The 19,725-nt window shown below is 38.6% G+C and overlaps 1 protein-coding gene across 2 annotated transcripts in view; it reads left to right on the top strand.

Moving 5' to 3' along the window:
- Positions 1 to 8,434: 8,434 nt before the first annotated feature.
- PRKX (protein kinase cAMP-dependent X-linked catalytic subunit) overlaps positions 8,435 to 19,725 on the top strand; it is a 51,661-nt gene continuing 40,370 nt past the window's right edge. Inside the window, exon 1 of one of the 2 annotated variants that reach the window (XM_050332479.1) lies at positions 8,435 to 8,789. In XM_050332479.1, coding sequence (XP_050188436.1) covers positions 8,606 to 8,789 — 184 coding nt within the window. In that variant the 5' untranslated portion in view covers positions 8,435 to 8,605. Of the gene's footprint in view, positions 8,790 to 17,565; positions 17,710 to 19,725 lie in introns of those variants that run through there. The other variant, XM_050332481.1, reaches the window with a different exon arrangement.

Here is a 19,725-nt window from a genome sequence, read left to right as displayed (position 1 = left end):
CAAATGAAAATGGTCATATTCTTTCATATATACATATAAACATCATAGGAAATGCAAATAAATACAAAACACTTCTTGAGAAATTTACTAAATGGATGGAAACAGCAACAAATATCCTTCTCCTCTAATCTGAGACTCTCCCAAATTATTTATTATTTTACAAAATAAATACACATATTTTTATATATTATCTACTAATCTTGGACATCAGAAAGCACAAGATTCATGTTAATTTTCACTAGGTTTGAATCAGTGTCTAAGCAACTGTTTTTTCAATACTTGGAGTATGCCATTACTAATGGCAGCAAACAAACCAATCAATCCAAAGTGCATGTAGATTATACCTAATACAAAGTCTCTGTCATCACAGAAATATCTTTATGCCTATGACTAGTAGATGAGTGAATGATGAAAAGTAATCATGGTAAAAATAGATAAACATGTTGAGAAATTTTACAAAACACTGGGTACAAACTTTGATAAAGTGAATTTTTTACTGATGAGAATAACTTCTCTACCTCATGATGGATAAGATCTGATCCCTATATATACTAAGCTCAAAGGTGGCAAAGAATGCTTGCAATTATTTTTAGATAAATATCTTAAAGCATCTCTTCTTCCTAAAAGAATTTTTCCTCTAATTCAAGCCACTGTCTTCTTTGTTCTCCTCAGACTTGCAGGGAACTGCACTGACAGTGCATCAGTTGAATGCGGTAACCTTGAGTTTGAACTGTCGGATTTTAAATTTAATTAAATAATCCTAATTTCATCTGTACAGAATTTGTAAAATTACATCAGTGTCTGAAACCTGGATAGAAGAATGACTGTGTACCAAACTTGGCTTTCTAAAAGTTTTCACCCTTAACAGAACCATGAATGAGTGATCCTCTCCAGCTAGAGAACACACACAAAGGTGACTCAAAGGCCAGAGATCAGCTGCTAAGTATAGTAGGGGAGTTATGTAATTAGTTATTTTGCAAGATCAATTAACTATTGGACTGCTCATACGTTGCTGAACTCAGCCACATTCATATTCTGTATTGTCTAACATTAACTGCATTCTATATTTATGTTGACTACTTCTCAGATTTTATACTATATCTAAGCAATATAGAATTAAAAAAAAATAAAATGGACTGTAAAGTAGAAAAAAATGTGATAGCAATAAATGAATTCACATGTAAAAGCCCCTGATAATAAACTATCCTTCTTCTCCTTCAGGAGCTATTTTGACCAGCTATTTAGTATATATGCTTGGGTATAACCTATAATGATCATATATTAACTTGACTCTTCCTAAACGCCACAATGAGACTTTTTTATTTTTCTGAAGTTCATAATTAAATGAGCAAGATGCCTAAGAAAATGTATTTTCATTTTATATTTGAAATTGAATTCCTTCTCAGTTTTACTGCTGTCATGCTTTTGGTTTATACTCCCATTCAGAAAGCACATAAGTGCATGCATGACCTTAGGTATTCATGCAAACTCATGTAACTGAAGTTATTGAAACATTGCATCTTCTGACTAATTCCACTGGCTTTAACAGAATGTAGGCACTTGCTTAACAGAAATAAAGTAGATGCTTAAATACTTTGCTTAATGAGTCTGCAATGACTCTCATGTACTGAACAGTTCGTGAACTGAACTGTAAACAGAGGAATGAATCACTTTATATTTGTTCAGTAAAACATATATTTGTTTAGCAGAAAAAGACTTTGAATATCATACATAAATTTCATTTCATATGTAAAAGCACAAAATTTCTAAGAAATCTAAAATCTATTTCTTCACCTTCAGTAGTAATCAGATTGTGTTTCAGTAGAACTATTTTGAAGGCTTTTCTATCTGCCTTAGCTCATGTTTCTATAAGAATTTTATTTTATAGTAAGAGCTAAAAGCATAAATTAGGCCAGCTTGAAGTGTAAAAGTCGTAAATGTGACATTGCAGAATTAATTTAAAGAATTTATAATATTTTAATTAATCCCCACTAAGAGAAGATTAAAAACATATTACTTACCAGCAGAAGATATCAGTCACAGATAATAAAGGCATAATTAATGTTTCTGGATTCAACTGATAATGTCCTTTCTTTTCACAGTTTCATTTCAATTTTAAAGATGTAGCTATCATGCCTGTAAGCACTTTGTTTTCAATAAAAAACCCCGAGATTTGCTTACATTTAGCCATGAATATAAATATTTATAAAACACCTTTGTATACTATCTGTAGAAGTTTGGGGGCTGTGATGTCATCTTTGTTTTAGAGATAAACTACGAAGGTTTTTAGGGATTTGCTTAAACTTTGAATAAAAAAGGGTCAGATTTTAGCTGATTTTAAGTGCTATAGAGGTAAGAGAGAGACTGCCAACCTCTTGCCTAGAGCCAACCTGAGTTAAATTTAAATGCATATTTCTTGATAGAGCTAGGGAAAGAAAGGAATCCAGGGTACCAGAAATCCTGACAATCTAAACAAGGTGTCCATCTCATTCCTCTGGTTTTATGGCCAGCCTCAACATCACTGTGAAATGATTTATTCATCCAGAACATAGAATCATTTAAGCTGGAAAAGACTTCTGAATGAAGGTCCCATTAAAAACTGTTAATGGGAAACACCAACCTCAGCTGCAACCATGTACATCCATGAAGTATTCAAAGTGCTGATTTTTTTTTTTTCAAGGGACAATGGGATGGATACCAAAGGCATAAGCAAAAAAAAGTGGTGGATGAAGCTGAACCAGCTTGATGGAAATGCAATCTGGCTCAGAATTCCCCACAGCTAAGTGATCAGGGCACTAAATGCCCTAAAACCTTGTACATGGCAAGGGTTTGGGCAAGTGATTTGGCTAGAAACCCTAATAACTGTATCTAATAAATAAATCCCTGAACTAATTCCTGAACTGGCTCACCAGGAAGCTACCTGAATGTCAAATGCAAAAGCAAGGGCGTGGGTGGGACTGCTGATGAGAGAGGGAGGAGGACAACAGAATTGTGGCAGCCTGGATTTGGATCAGGTTAGAATGAACCACACCTTTCTAATACTGAAGCCCACATGAACTGGAACATGTGGAAAACTTGACACTAAATCAATGAAGTTACAATGGACTCTTAAGCCTGGCATCATTCTCATTTTGATGCCTTTGACTAAAGGAAGATTTTAGCTGTTTCTTTTTTCTTGGTAAATCCTTAATCTTGAATATGAAGACACTAACATGAAACCAAACAGAATTTCAAAAATGTTGAAATAAAATATTTATTGTGTTCATGCATTAGATGAGTGTGTCTTAAAAGAGACATATGCAATTTCACTTTAAAAATCTCTTAAATATTCTAAACATGGGGGGGGGGGAATTTTATCACAGAAATTTTATATTTATCTGACTGAGAACTCCTTGTTGAGATAGCTTAGTTCTTTGAAGTTGGTAGGAACAGATGGGGTTTATTACTCTGTTTGACTACAATGAATTGTATAAAGTTCACATATTCACACTACGTTTTGCAGAAGCTTGGTAAAATTTGTAAAAAACACTATCATTGCATACCATAAATTGTATGTAATAATACTCATACTATTATTTAATTTATATAACTTTTGTAGCATTCTACAGACCAACGTAGCAAACACCTCATTTTCTGGGCACAGTAAAAGTGGAGTGTTTGTGAAGTAGGAATGCACAGTGTGGGAGAATATGTCCTGCAACTGCCTTCAGTAATTTAAAGAAGGGCAGCTAGAATGAGAACTCCTTCCATACAATCAAGATCAAAAATTCTGGATATCCCATTGGCTGGGTGACTGCTCTAACCTTCATGCTATCTTGAGTATTCTAAATGAGATGTGTTAGTGCCAATATACATAACTAGTAATTTGGGGAAAAGAATGAAGAAAAATATGTCCTAGTGCATTGCTACTTTATTCTACCTCTGAACTGAAGAAAATATCACTATCTGTCTTCATATAGCTTGTCCAGCACAGTGGTGTTTCAGGATCTCCTTTTGGATAAAACAGCATTCCTCTAACATACTTTCTTCTGAAAAGTTGTCCATGACTTACTTTTGTGAGGGGAGCAGTTTTGCATATATGTGAGATATACTTTCAGAATGCTTAACAGAACAAGTTCCTCAGCAAAAGTAGGCAAAGCAACATCTTACTTCCAGATCTCAATCTAGTTTTGGCAGAAGCTAGGCACAAACTTGCTCAGACTGGGCAGAAGTCTAGACACCCCAGTAACAGCATTTCAACATTTGAACGGGCTACATCAATGCATTTCCAAAGCAAGGCATCAACTCAGCAAGAATCAACAGAATCATAGTTTTGGATGTAGGCAACTACATTATATCCTTGGTGTTTAAATTCTCATTTTGATTCAGCCACTATACTCATCGTAATTTAAATGCTTTTAAAAAGATGTTAAATACACTCATATTCAAATAAAAGTGTGATAGTTGCTATATAAATGTGTAGATACATTCACATGATGTGTGATTGTTCATTATACAAATGGTTTTATTTCCCTAATATGAAGGAACTGTTTCAGATGGGTGGAACAATTTCCCCCTTCCTTTGTCACAGGCCAGAATTTCTTGCACGAAAGGATGCTGGTTTACTTCATAGGGCTTGCCTGATCATGAGCTTCTTTAGCAAAACAAAACAAATGAAAAACACATACCAGTACTAATTATCTTTACTAGTTATTCTTCCTCCTCAGTGCAGTCCCACGTTTTTAGGCACTGTAAGTAATGTGACTAAAGGAGACGATACAGACCTATTTATTAGTAATAGCCACCATTGGCAAAAGGACTTCTCCATTTCCTCCCTACAGGTCTGAACAGGTTCTGTAGCAAACTTGTTGTAGTAGTTCTACTATTACAGTGATGGTAAAGATAGGCTTTAACAAGATTTGTAAGGAAAATCATATATTTGCAGGGCTGAAAGAAGCAGGCTTTCAGGTAGACAAACGCAAACCTGCTCAGACCACAGGAAAGACTCTTTCGTCTGCAGTCATGGAGACATTTAAATGACTGATTCCTTTCCCAGAGAGTTAGGTGCTTTAATCACATGCCATTTGCACAGTATGTGTACCACAGTGTCCCCTCAAAATTACAGAGAAATGATCTCTTATATAAATTCATTGAAGGTAAAAAGTTTGTAATCCTTTCCATTAGTTTATTAAAGGTTTCCTGAGGGGAAATAAAAAAAACCAAAAAACAAACAAACAAAAAGGAAGGGAGGAAGGTTAGCAATTTAGGACCCAAATAATCATTGACCTATTGGTGTGGCTAGACATGCTGAAGTTTGGCAAACCTACATACCTGATAGGCAGCAGGGAGTAACCAAATTGACACCTGGGACCCCTTTGGATCCTCAAAATTCTAAGTTTATAAAGGAATATAAGTGCACTGAACATTTTTGCAGATTAAATGGAAGAATAAACCCTTACCTAAGTCATGGCTACTGAGAAAACAATTTAAACTACTTCTCTGGGTTTTTGTTTTTTATTTAGAAAGGCATTTACTGTCTTTGAAAAGGATCATCTGTAACATTTGATACTTTTGAGGGAAAAGGAAAATAGAACTAACCTTTGGTGTAAGCACCTGTAAGGGAAAAGAATGGAAACATAAGGCAGTAATCTCTAAGATAAAGGAACCTAGCTGTAGGTACCTAATGCATGTGTGGAAAAAGTGAAAAAATTGAGAACTAAGAGCAAGGGAAAAGCTAAGATTATTCAAAAGGTACCTGTGACCAAAAGTTCACATTTTGAGTTAGAATAGGGGAAAAAAATGAAATAAAAAAGGAGCACAGGGCTGCAGTCTTGCTTATGAATTGTGTCCAAATTGGGTAAGAAACTAAGTTTCATATCCACTATTCCAACCCAGTGGTCATCTCTACTTCCACTTGCAATTTCTGAAGTTAGGAGTTTTGATTCTCAATCTTGCTGTATGTAGAAAGAGTGGTATTTTCTTTCCCTGAAGTATCTGCAAGATAAATTCTAAGTAGGTTATATAGAGGTGGCAAAGCACACTAATAGTATGTTGACATTCTAAATATAAACATTGCAATTATATTGCTACAACTGCAACTAGTGAATGCTTTGGATGCCAAGGAAGTAAGCTAATTTTAACTTTAAAACACTGCATCAAATGGAACTAATCCTGTGCTTAGCAACCTTGCTGAATCATAGTATTTTTGAATATGTGCTGTTGTACAGGCCACCAACTGTTGAAGCATGGCAGTAGGAGGCTCTTTAAAAGAAAGTTTTAAGTTTCTGAGTGGAAGTAATTTAACCATTAAGTAAAGTTTATAGTATAAATGGAAATGTCAGTTGAAATTAATTTCTGTAAAGTAATATGTAAAGTACTTCTGTAAAGTACGTTATGTCTTTTTTAACATTTGAGCATTCTTAGTTTTCAATTAAAAAAAAAAGTTTCAGGAAGATCAAATATCAATTTTCTTGGATAGACTGAAGTTAAGGTACTTTCACTTGAAAATAATGATGACAATTAGCTTATACCTTTTTTCTCAATTTGCAACTATTTGGCTAAAAAAACCAAAGTTACATTTTTATATACACTGAGATTTCTTCAATGTTTAATTTTCAAATTGTTATCTTAAACAAATTTTCTGTTATTGTTAAGAGAGCTTTGTTGGCTTGATCATCTTTTGACCAAACAGGAACTAAATTTATAGCTTAGCAGAACATTTATAACTTCAATTTAAGGAATCTTTAAAATACTTGAGGCATGAATCATGGTAGTTCTTGTATACAATGTACAAAACACAATCACAGAATGGAATCACAGGTTGGAAAGGACCACATTAGGTCATCTGGTCCAACCTCCCTGTTTTAGCAGTGTCATCCTAATGCATGTTGCACAGAATTGCATCCAGCTGGTTCTTGAATATCTCCAGTGAGGGAGACTCCACAACCTCTCTGAGCAATCTGTTCCAGTGCTCAGTCACCCTCACAGTAAAGAAGCACAAAAAGAAACCAAGTAAAGTAGTAAAGCAAAATAGAAGTGCAAAACTTGCATTCCAGAGAGTTCACAAATGAAATTTGAAATTCTGTAACAAAAGTGATGTCATCCTTCTTGACTGGTGACTCTTCACAGGCTGACAGGAAACAGAGATGACCTAACCTTTTTCCGAATTACTCATAACCCTTCATGTCAACAAGCTAAAAGATAAAAATGCATGTTATATCCTCTGAGTATCATAACTACAAATGACACTGTATGGATGTCTTAAAATTCAAGATAGATGTACATAAATTTGTAATTCTTAAAAATAACATATATTTGTGTTCATTTTTTGCATACACACAATTACTTCCCATTATTATTGAACCTACTCCGCATTGAAACGAATAGGCCTTATATACCCATGTTGTCACATTTAATAAAAAGATGCCAAAAGCCACTCGTATGACTTGATTTACGCATGAGCTATGCAGATATCCTGCTTAGTGGAGCATAGGGTGGGAGCTGTGAACGGGGTAAAACTGGACCAGAATAAGACGTGGAAAAAATTAGGATTTCCTTCCCCATTTTGACACGTATGCTTCGCAGTGACTTGGCTCACACACCAATTTTCCCTGTCTTCCAGCATAATCGTCCACAGCTTCTTGGCCGCTGCAGGAGGAGCTCTATTAGGTACTCGGCTGCTGCTGCTACGTGCGGTAGGTGCTCCTCCGCTCAGCCGAGCAGCCCGGCACACCCGCCAGCCATCCCCGGCCACGCAGATATCCCGCAGGATGGAGCAGGGGGAGGGGATGGGCTGCGATCCGTGCAGTATCCACACCTGCGAGAAAACGGGGAGTAAAATAAGGCGTGATAAGCCCTGTTAGAAGACGTGCGGGTGAGGGACACTCGCTGACCCGCGAACAGCCGAGTTACTCAGCTCCCCACGCGTGGGGAACGACCGGCCCTTCCCAGAGGTGTTACTGTGCAGTCAGGTGGCCCCAGAGGCCGCTTCGTAAGGGCTCCATCGTTCATTTTTAACTTTCTGCGGGGAGCGGACGGGACCTTCCCTCCCGCCCGGCAGCAGGGAGGGAGCGCGGGGGCAGGCTCCCCTCCGCCCCCCTCCCCGCACACCGCCCCGCCGCCCCTCGGGCGGGACGCAGGGGTGTGGAAGGACGAGCGGACGGCACCGTCTCTGCTACCCGGCCCCGGGCCGCGCCCGCGGCGAGGGGCGAGCACCCCTTGGCCGCTGTACGGCGGGGCCGCGCTTCGCCTCGGCCCCTCCCCGCCCCGCCAGCCCTCAGCGGGACGGAGCCGCAGCGGCAGCGGCAAACCCCGCCCCTCCGCCCCGCGTGTGTCGCGGCTCGGCAGGGCTCGGCTCGGCACAGCGCGGCGCGGCACAGCTGGGCGCACCCTCGCCATTGTCTGCGCGGCGGCTCCTGCTGCGGGCACCGGCGGGCGGCGCGGCGGCTGCGGCCGCGATGCTGAAGGGCTCCGTGCCCCCTCAGAGGCGGCAGCGGGCTCCAGCCCCCGGGAGCAGCCACCCCTTCTACTGAAGACTGAAACTTTGCGTGCCCGCCGCTCCCTCGCCTCCCCCTTCCTTTCGCCCTCCTCCATGCGCTGAGCGGCCGCGGGGCGCCCGCCCGGCCCCATGGACGCCTTCAGCGCCGCCAAGGCCAAAATGGGGGCGAAGAGCGGCGGCGAGGCGGCGGCGGCAGGGGTGGCTGCGCCTCCGCCCGCCGCGCCGGCCCCCAGCCCCGCCGGTCCCGGCTCGCCCGCCGCGCCCGAGCCCGCCGCCTACAAGCTGGAGGACCTGGAGACCCTGGCCACCGTGGGTGAGTAGGGGAAGGGGTGGAACAAAGGAGCTGCCGAGGTGCTTACTTGCAGCCCTGCCCGGATGGAGGAAATGCCCCAACAACCGGCGGCCCCCTTTCCCAGCCCCTCATTTTTTGGGGCTTCTTGTTTTTTTTTTTTTTTTAATTCCCCTGTGTGCCCCACTCCCCGATCCGCGCCCTTCTCTCCCGCCGGCCGGTGTTGGGCGGCTCGGGTGCCTGCGGTGGCTGTGGGCGGCCAAGGAGGACGCGCCGCGGGTCTGCGGGAGGCTCTTGGCATTGTCTGCTCCAGGTGCTGTGCTGGTGCCACCGACTCCGGGATTGCGGCTTTAATCTGCAGCACAGCGAGCCTGTAACCAGGTTTGGCTTGTCTGAGGCGGGGGCAGCCGCTGCTGAAGGTGAAAGACCTTTTGGTACAAACTCTGGTTTATCTGGTTTAACTTCATTTACCTGCATCATGATAAAAAATTCATCATTTAAATGTAGTTGTCGGGCCAGGGAAGAGATCAAACAGGTTAACTGAATACAGCTGAGTGTATGTCAAACACCCAACACGCTGTTGCCTAGAATATTGATGCAAAGATGCTTTGCGCGTGTAGAATTTTGGTAGAAGGTAAGGTCGCATCTCACGTGTACCACACTTATTGAAAACTACCTGTAGTCAGTCGCATTGTGTAATAAATGCATGTATGTAATAAATTGGCATTTCAGGCATCAGTGATGATGTTCATTGTGTTCATGTATCTGTCTGTGCGTTGCACTTGAATGTACATTCGTTTTTTGGACCTGGTTTGAAAGCTTGTATGCTCAACCACATGGAAGTTTTGTTCATTTTTTTCTTTATAGGACTGTGAAATTACTTCGGATAGATTTATTTCAGTAAATGCTGTAAATCTGAACTTCCCATAAGCTCTCTTTAACCGAAAAGGTGCGATACAAACACTTTCTTAGTGAAGTTGGTGGGTTTAATAGGTCTTGAAAAATGGTGTTGGAAAGGCCCAAGAGTGTAGTTATCAATGAAGAACATGTTATCTTCTCTTCAAGTGCATTGTTTTTTGATACACTTTTCCACTTTGAAACGTGAACAGGCATTTTATTGAGAAGTTATTTGAGATTATTAATAGACTTCTTGAAAGGTTTTTGATATGTTTTTTCTCCAGAAGTGATGGATCCTGTTTGTTAAGTCATGACCAGTTGTTGTTGATATAGCTGTCATCACAGATGATTAAGACTTCAAGTGGAACACAGATTGCAGAAAAATAGTAATTTTTAAAGAAAGCATAGTAGTCATGGAAATATTCTTGAGGCTAGTGAAGAAATGTGGAAACAGTATACCTTTTTTAGTGTTCTTTAAGGTGTTCCTTAAAGGTTAAGGAAGGAAGCAGAAAGTTGTGATTCCACAAGGTATAGAGAAACTTTAGGCGACACTGCTTGATATCAAGAAAGAGAGAATGGAATAAAATGTGAAAGGAGCAATAACTGCCTGTCAGGACACTGACAGAATAATTAGTCTCCCTTCCTTTTCTGTTTTCCGCAGCTTGATTGGTTTTTTCTTTTCTTCGATAGCTCTGTATGAGAAGATGACCATTCTTTGCATGTCTTTTGAACTGTGACATTAGTCGTTTTTCAGGGAGAAGGAAGACAAAATGCAAAACTGGAAGGGTATAAAAATGTGCACAGATAAATACATAAGGCCTCACTTTGTCAAAGAAAGTGATCTGTCTTACTGTAAGTTGGTTTAAAAATGAATTTATGACATGCCTGTGTGCATCAGGAGAAGGCTGTGACAGGGACAGGATCTCACTCCTGACCAGGAAGCAATACTGCAGCCTCAAAGTGATACTGAAACTGTGTACTGAAGGAGTGTATCTACAATTCTTTTTAGCAGTGGTTTAAGTCAGTATTACGCTATCTTCCATTTTGATCTTCCTGCACAAATAGATGAATGTCATCAGTTTCACTAAAGCAATTTAGAGTTGTCTGCAGTTTTACTACTCCGATAAGAAAAATCATTTTCTTTCTGCTGATGTTCTCAAAAGCTGTGTGCTCTGAGATATTTGGAGATAGTTGTGGAGGGGAGGAGGAATACTCAGAAATTACATAACAGGAAGTTCTGATATCTTCTTTACTAGAATCATTGTTGCTTATAGATATACCCAGGCTTAGAAATAGTTAGGGCCTTGAAAACAGTCAACTTGAGAAAGAGTCAAAATAGGGCGGTGAGCTCCATGCTCTTACAGCTGTTTATGAGCAGTATTTAAGGTAAAAAAATTATGTTGGTGTCTGTGAGATTGTGATCATCCATGACTTTAGGCAGCTTCTCTTGGAGGACAGAATAAAGGCCAGGTATAAAAAAAAAAAGTTGAATGCGATATCTGCTTTGAATATAGTAACTACTGTTTTAAGTATCCTTCATAGTCTAAGAGGATCAAATTCTCTCTGTTACCAGACCGCCGTAACGCAGGCTGAATTGCATGTGTTCTCTGTGATTTCTGTTGGGACACTGTGCCCAGTTTAGCAAAGAACTTGCTATGAAGGAAGGAAGAGCAAAAGGAAGTACAGTTTAGCATAACGATTCAGAGGACATTTATCTCCCCCAAACATCCCAGAACTCAACCTTTGGTTTGGTGTTTGTGGGCCCTTTGTTAAAAGGCAGAGTGTAGAGTACAGGTATGCTTCTGGGGGAAGTGCCCCAATATTTAGTTGATAAAGTGAAGTTATGCATTTGTGGAGGGTGCAGGAGTGGGGTGCATAGTGGTTTCTGGCACTAATAGAAGTTGAACAAGAAAAATATTTCTTTAAGGGTACTTCCTGAGAGGTTGAAGATGTGGTTTTGAACCTTTGAATTGAATGGAATTTTTGACTAGTCTTATATGAAAGGCGAACACTCCTGCTCTGGAGCTATTGAAGGTGCCTGGTTATCCCCATCTTGTTTTGAATTAATTTTCCTTTCAAAGGAGGTTGAAATACAGATGTTTGCTCAGCACACTTAAAAACTGTTGCTCAGGCCAGACTGAAATACTCTTGTGCGTCTCAGTGAATTTACATACTCAGCTGTGCGAAGATTGATTTAGTTGTGTGCTGCACAGAAGCAAATTTTAATATGCCATGACCACCATGTTCATTGACATTTATCTGCTGAAAGTTCAGGGACCACTTGTGCTTGTCTGAACCCATTTCAAATGTAGGTCTGGTGAGAGGAAGAGGGAGACTTTGAACAGTAGGGCATAATTTCTGAATCATGCTTGGTTTTAATGAGCATTTAACAAGAGCAACCTTTCTATTCCAGTAGCCAGAGTGCCTGCAGTTGGACATCTGATATGTATCCTGAAATGGAGATATTAAATTTTTAATTATGCCATAATGAAAAAGTAATTCAGGTAAACTAGAATAAGTAGTACAGGAAAACCAAAAAGTATTTCTTCACTTTTGTGTAGGTGAAGTTGGGAGAAGCAGTGTTATATTCCCATTTGAAATGTATGGTAATAGGAAAGGGAGAAAGAACACCAGGAGGAGAAAGATGACAAACTTATTCTTGCCTCTGATCTGTGAGATCTGTTTCTTGCCCATTTTTCAAAGTGCAGTGAATTCCATAGTAGTCTTTATAAATGTAAATTTGGTTTTATAAATCTACTCAATTGATTGAAATATTTTAATAACAGTATTTTCATGCAAAAAGATTCTTTTAAACTACTGTTCCCATGACGTGCTTTACACTAAACAAATGCAGAATAAAAAGTTGGGCAAACCAGTATTTTCATTTTTATGAGCATGGGAAAATTTAAAGAAGTTCATGGGAAAGATGAGGTGCAGCGTATTTTCAAATACTTAATTTCTCTATGTTCACACACAAAAGTTGCTAGCCAAATAAATTTCAAATGGCATTGTATCAGCAGGACAGTAGGTACAGAACTGTAGTCTAATGCTGTAGGAATTGGCTCCTGTGTAGAACACTGCAGTCCTATTTTCCCAGCACATTGTCTAGGTAAGAAATTCTGCCACAGAGTAGCCAAGTTCTTTACACCAAAGAATGGTGGTGGTTTGTTTGGTTTTTTTCCCCTGGGGTGGGGCCAGGGGAATTTGAGGTGGCACCTCTCAAATTACTTCAGTTTCTTACCCAGTGTTACTTTTTGTTTTACTACTAAGGTTCCTCGCCTATTTTAAAATATCCTAAGGGATGTGTGAGCACTTTTTTCCTGATTTGTCACCTTTTCTTGATACTAAAATGATAAATAATAATCCATGATTTTACTTGGCAGCGTTCTTAAATACCACAAGTTTTGAAAGAAAACATGGTCTGAATGTTATGACTGTAATGGTGACCTGAATTCACCATTACGTTTGTACATCTTTGAGGCTTTAGTCATAAAGCTAAATGACTTGGACTTTGTCTTCAGTCTCTGTATTTCTTACTTCATTTTTCACTCCCACAAAATGATACTTGTCCCAAAATAAATCCTTATTATTGTTATAGCTGGTGTTCTAGAGAGAAAATGACCAGGTGTGACTCAGCTTTCTTCTCTTGCTTTCCCTGTTATCCACTGCTGAGGTGAATTTCAGTAGCATAATGTTTATTATGGATTAGCCAGCAACAGGTTCTTTCTCATAAGGTTCCTGTTCTCACTAGACTAGAGAAAATGGATTGAAACAAGTATTTTTTTTTTATCTTTCAGAGAGATCAGGAAAGTGAGAGTGTATTAAAGGTCTGAACATGTGAAAATTGAAAGTTCACATTTCTGCTTTTCTGTTTTCATTGTTGAAAAGTAGTGTTGAGGTAAATGGTTAGTGTTTGCCTGTCACCTGTTTCTTTTGTCTGAGTGTAATGTAGATATTTAACTGATTGCAGAAATAAATTCATTATTCTTTGTCTGATGTTGTGAATTTAACACGGAGTTGTAGAGTTAAATGTTATAGATGTTATAGAGTAGGCTTTGACACTCACATATACTTCTGGAGATAAATAATTTGTTAAGTCCTATAAATAGCCCAGAGATGCCCAGAAGTGCCTTTTGCCATGCAAATAATCAAATAATCTGGAACCCAATTACTGCTAACATTTCAGGAATAAGAAGCATGCAAAACTCTCCCACAAAATGAAAAACACCTAACACCATACCTTTCTTTCCTCTGCCAAGTTTATGCTTAAATAAAAATAATGTTCCAGGTGAAAATACTTTTGAAGAATTCCTCTGTCAAGTGTTGTGTGTCAGCCCAAACTGAAGAAGATACGAAATCTGAAGAGAAATACCAATTTGAACTAATTTTTTTCTTTCAAAGGGAAGAAGCAGGAGCTTAAAGTACTGGTGGTTGAGAGCATGAAGGCTCTTAGGGCTTGACTCACCTTTTTCTGTATTTAGGTTCCTGAGTTTGCATGTCTGGACTGTTTGTAGCGGACAGGGAGAACAGCCTTTTGGAGATGGATACCTTGATAGTTTGGCTTTTATCTCATGAAAACTTAGGGAGGCAAATTCCTACCTAAAGTGTGTTTAATTCTAGTTTGGTCCCTTTTTAAGGATGATATGCAGTGTAATTAGAAAAAAGGCAAGTGTGGTGGAATTTGTGTGCCCCTTTTGTTTGTTAAGAGTGGCACAGATATGTATACAGTGAGGAAAAGTGAACTTTTGTGAAGTAAAAGATGGGAACTTGTGTTTACCTTTCAAGATCTTGTCTGGGTATAAGCTGTTCTTAGCCAAATTTAGGTTTAACAATATAATTTCCTTACTGTTGATACTTAGCAGTTTAAAACATTTTCAGAGTTAGCTTGTACTACTCAAGAGTAGTTAAACATGTTATCTTTACTTGGGAAAGCACCCTTCCATCTCTGCAATGTTTTGGAGGGTTTTTTAGCAGCTTCAAAGAAGTTGCTCTGTAAAATTCTGCTGAGTACTGTGTGTTGGTGTGCACCTGGGATATTCAGGTGTTAGGGAAGAGCAGTTCTCAAAATTAGGCTATTTCTGCTTTCCCATAAGAAGATTATCTTTCAAATGAATGAACAAGTGTGTTTGTTTTGGTTTCTTTAAATGAAGAAGGGAGACATACAAGATAAAACATTCTTTGTGAAGCTTGTTTACCTTGTTAAGTGCACTGTTTGAACTTCAACTTTTAGCAGAAGTTCAGTTTTTTTATATGAAATACATTTTTTTTTATCCTTTTTTTTAATACTGAAGATGGATCAGTGATGGTGATGTGTAGGAGTTGGTAGTGCAAACTTTCCACTTGGCTGCCCTTTTACTTCTGCCCACTTTGTTTGCTCTCATCCCAGTTTGGACTAGTTGCTAGTTGGTCTGTTAATTGATTGACAGAAATTTTTTGTGAATGTGTTGTCATTTTTCTCCAGGGAATCAATTGGTCTGCTTCAATACATTTCTTATCAGACAAATAGCTTGTGTGTGTGTGTGTTAGTGTTATTTATTTATAACTAAAGCACATTAAATACAAAGGGGAAGTATCCTTTCTATGTGACTAAACTGTATGGTAGAAAGTACTTGTGTGTGCTACCAGTGGTGGGGGAATGTTAGACTTGTCTGTTAAGTTGATCTGGTCCGTGGAACCATTCCTGAAGTATCTGATTTTCTAGTCTTGTGACTCTTATTTGTTGGGGAGTGTTTATTTAATACCAAAGTAAAAGTAGATTGGTTATATAGTTTTTGTTTGCAGTGTATTTCATAGCCCTTATGCCAACAAGCTGCAGTGTCTAAAATAGACTAATTTTTATGTGAAATCTTTTCTCCTGTTTCTTTTCTGGATATTCAGTTTGAATATCACCTGCAGCTTTCCCTATTGGATTTTATATTTTATCTGTAAATATGCATATGTATTTAAATTTATACAAACTCATAAAACCTAAGTTTTACTGTTCCCCAGCTTGATGTAGGAAGACTAAGTCTTCAGCTCATTTTCTGTCAACATATATAGACTTTTATGGCTGTCACACTTATCAGACCTTTACTCATATAGTACTTACAGCGTGCAGCAATTTTTTTTTTTTTTTTTTTTAGTTTTTAAGCTAGGATTTTTTTATTTCCTTGAAGGATTGGTTCTGAGCTAATTTTTCATGAAAGATCATATACCTGGTATTTGTTACTTTGATTATAATATGCAATTTGCATATTCAGGTGCAATGATTTATATTTTGTATTTATTGGAATACTTGAGAAAGGGAACTCAAGGCGGAAGAGCTATATAGTATAAACTCTTATTAGAAGTTGTACCCTTGGACATGCATTCTTTTTTGTGTGTACACTTGGCATTGTCTCATGCACGTTTGTAAAAAGCACCAAAGCTGTGCAAGCAGTACATTATTTTGCCTGGAAAATGGGACTGTAGAACCGCTGACATTGTCTAATATGAGAGGAAAGCATGTGAAGGTGCCAAGGTTTGGAATTTTTTTGTTTTGTGTTGTTTTTGTTTGTTTGGTTTTCTTGTTCGTTTCTTCTTTACATGATTCTTACAAAGGAGTTAATGATTTGTTACCAAAGTCACATAAAATGACCGTTTAAGGTGTCCACTATACTGTATTTTTTATGAGTTTTGGTATGGTTCTTTGCTAAAATGCAGTTTCTTACACAGTGTCCCTGGCATTTGTGTAAGTGTTGTTCTGTTTGTGTTGGGGAATATGGGGAGACTGAGCAATCTGAAATATTTATGGTAATGTCACTGCCATTATTGTTGAAGGTGCAGGGTGCTCTCTGGATGGAATTGTCTAGTTAGTACTACCTTTTATGCCTCTCATGTGCTGCTCCAGTCAGTAAATTAAATGCTCTAAAGTGATTTAGGTAGATGTTCAGAGAGCTATCCCTCCACAGACTCTTCAAAAACAGGCTAAACTGGATGTAAGATTTTTACTTTGCTGCTCTACTCACGAGGGTGCATTGTAATAGTTGTGTGCATGGTGAGTATAAAAATTAAGAGGCTGGTGGTTGACTGTGTTTATATTAAATTTCTGGGTGCTATAATAGCTGACTCCTCTAACCACCTGCTCCCAAACTGATGACAGACTTCCAGCCTCAGACCTCTTCACCCCCCTCCAGCTCCAGCTTGGCACCGGTTTCCTACAACTCTTGGGTGCAGCAGATGATAGCTTGTACAGTTTTAATTTGCATGGCCTGTCAAAAATAACTTCAGAGTATGCATTGTAAAATTTCAGTTTGTTTTCAGGAAGATTACTGGGTAACTCATCGTCTGTCTCTGCAGAGCAAACAGTGAGGTCAGCTGCTGGTCAGTCTGTTTCTAAATTGGGATTCCTGTTTCCTCTTTCATCAAAATGTTTCACATTGCCTGTTTTTATGTTGAATTTGTGTTCTGAGGCTACTAAACTCTCCCTGACTTTTGTGACTTTCAGAGACCTATAAAAACTTTGCTAGTATATCTTTATTTAAGCCACCTAGTTGTCACACTCAGAAGTGGTGAATTTTGAATTTATGCTGAATCAGCAACATTGTTCTTCCTTTTATAGTGACCAACATAATTAATTTAAAATAAATTTACATTAGCAACAATATGTGTAGAAATTGCTCATTCATTAATATATTTGGAAATAATGTAATTTGGGTTATAATAAATTTAAGAACCTTTCTAAAATTTTCCCAATATTACACCTTAATTCAAAATATTCTGTCTGAAAGCTTTCTACATCTCTTCTAGTATTTTTACAGTGAGTAGCAGTGGTTTCTTGGATCTGTTAATGGAAAATTGTTCTTGATTAAAGTTGGTTTTGATACTTTTTTTTTTTTCTGCTGCAAATGGCAGCTGGGAAGAAGCTGTGAGAAAGACAGTGTGTCCTACAAGACAGAACCATTAGAAGGAAAACAAAAGTAACTGAGAAGAGAATTGGAAAGAATCTGAAAAAAAGAAGTAACATCAAAGTTAATGCAAAATATTTCCAAAGGCAGGAAAATATATATCCTCTGGGGTGAAAAAAAAGGTGGGTTTTTAAATTCTTTTTTTAATTTCAATTTTATACATTTCATCCTTTATCATTTGAAAAGTAGATACAAATTGGGGCACATCTGTTCCTGATGCTGTAAAACCTATGACAGCTATCCATTTTTAGAATTTAATAAAGTAAACTATATTCTGTAAACTCCATTTCATCTGTCTTCAGGGCAGAAGTATGCCTTTTGTCCTTGCTACTGAAAACTTCACATGCTTCACCTCATGTAAAAGTGTTAATGGATGATAAACTAATAACCAACATATACCAGTAGCTTTCAGTTACAACTGACTTGAGTTAAATATGAACCGATGAGGCAGCCCAGATAGATTTGTTTTGTGTTTATTTCTGATCCTCACATCTGTCCCTGCATTCTAATTTTAGCATCTTTGAGCTTGTGTACTGTTTCTTTAAGCATAAATCCTGCATTATTTTGAAATGTTTGCTCTTTAAATTGAATACAATTTAAAATTATATTTCTGTTGAACTGTGTCACCTCTAATAGCAAGTGACCCTCAGCAATGATGTTTTAGTTTTGGAGAAAGAAAGTCTACAAAAGGCATGTCAAATACCTTGTGAACTATGTCAAAGGCCTGTGAACTATAGCTCATGAATTATCTGTAATGTAATCTATCCTATCAAAATAGTGTTGGATTTGCTATTCATTACTCCTTTTACTGCAGGCTCTGATTCTGTTTTTAAATATATCAGTCTAGATTTAGATAATTCAGAGATTGTATGGCGTGAAAGAATTGAAGGGAGTAGAAGTGAGAAGCAACGATGGCAGTAAACAACAAAATAAATGAACAGGAGTTTGGGTAAATGGGTGCATGTGTATACATGTATACTCATCTATCTATTTATGTGTTGTATAGATATGTTATCTATATACAGATAAGTATATGTTGCTAAGAAAGTTGATACATGCTGAAGACATATCTAAGATAGAGTGAAATAACAAAATCTAGAAGAAAATTTTGATTCTGATGAAAAAAAGAGAACTTGGTTTTATTTTCAAGTTTTGACTATGTATAGAATCATAGAATGCTTTTTGTTGAAAGTGACCTTAAAGACTATCTAGTTTCCGCCCCTCTGCCGTGGGCAGGGACACCTTCCACTACACCAGATTGCTCAGAGCCCCAACCAGCATGGCCTTGAACACTTCCAGGGACCAGGCATCCACAGCTTCTGAGTAATCTAACCTAGCATCCAACCTAAACCTCTTTCAGTTTGAGGCCATTCCCCCTTGTCTGTCACTATCTGCCCACGTATGAAGTAGTTTTTTTCTGTAGGCCCCCTTTAAGTACTGGAAAGCCACAATGAAGCTCCCTGGAGCCTTGCCAGGTTGAACAACCCCTGCTCTCTCAGCCTATCTTCATATGAAAGGTGTTCTAGGCCTCTGATGATCTTTTTGCGCCTCCTTTGGACCCATTATAATAGGTCCACATCTTTTTTGTGCTGAAGACCCCACTGCTGGATGCAGTACTCCAGGTACTCTCACCAGAGCACAGGTGCAGTACTCTCACCTGCCTTGACCTGCTGGCTTTTGATGCAGCTCAGGATGTGATTGACCTTCTGAGCTGCAAGCGTGCATTTATGGGTCAGGTCCAGCTTTTTCATCCGTGAAAATCCCCAAGAACTGGTGACTAGCTAACTGCTTTCAGTAACTGGAAAGTGAGAACGCTCTGGGCATAAAAAAGGCTCTGTATGGCTGACTAGATTGTAACTGTAATTGTGATATGATGGGTTGAAGATTTTGTTTCTATTAGTAAGGTTTATCTGCTGATGTGCACTATTATTACTACTATACGATATACTTGATACTCCTTATGACCATACAGAGCATTATATACTGTGCCATTAATGGAAGTGACATAGTAGTGTTTTGCAGTGCAGGTTTTGATTTGTTTAGATTTAAGCCTTCTCACACTACGCATACTGTTCAATATTGGGTAAGCTGGCCATTCCAAAAAAACTAGCTGTCAAATAGCATAAAATGAATCTGAA

Source organism: Myiozetetes cayanensis, unplaced genomic scaffold (genome assembly GCF_022539395.1).
Source record: "Myiozetetes cayanensis isolate MyiCay16 unplaced genomic scaffold, myiCay2020 scf5-8, whole genome shotgun sequence".
Classification (NCBI taxonomy): Eukaryota; Metazoa; Chordata; class Aves; order Passeriformes; family Tyrannidae; genus Myiozetetes; species Myiozetetes cayanensis.
This window is presented reverse-complemented; position numbering and strand designations above follow the sequence as displayed.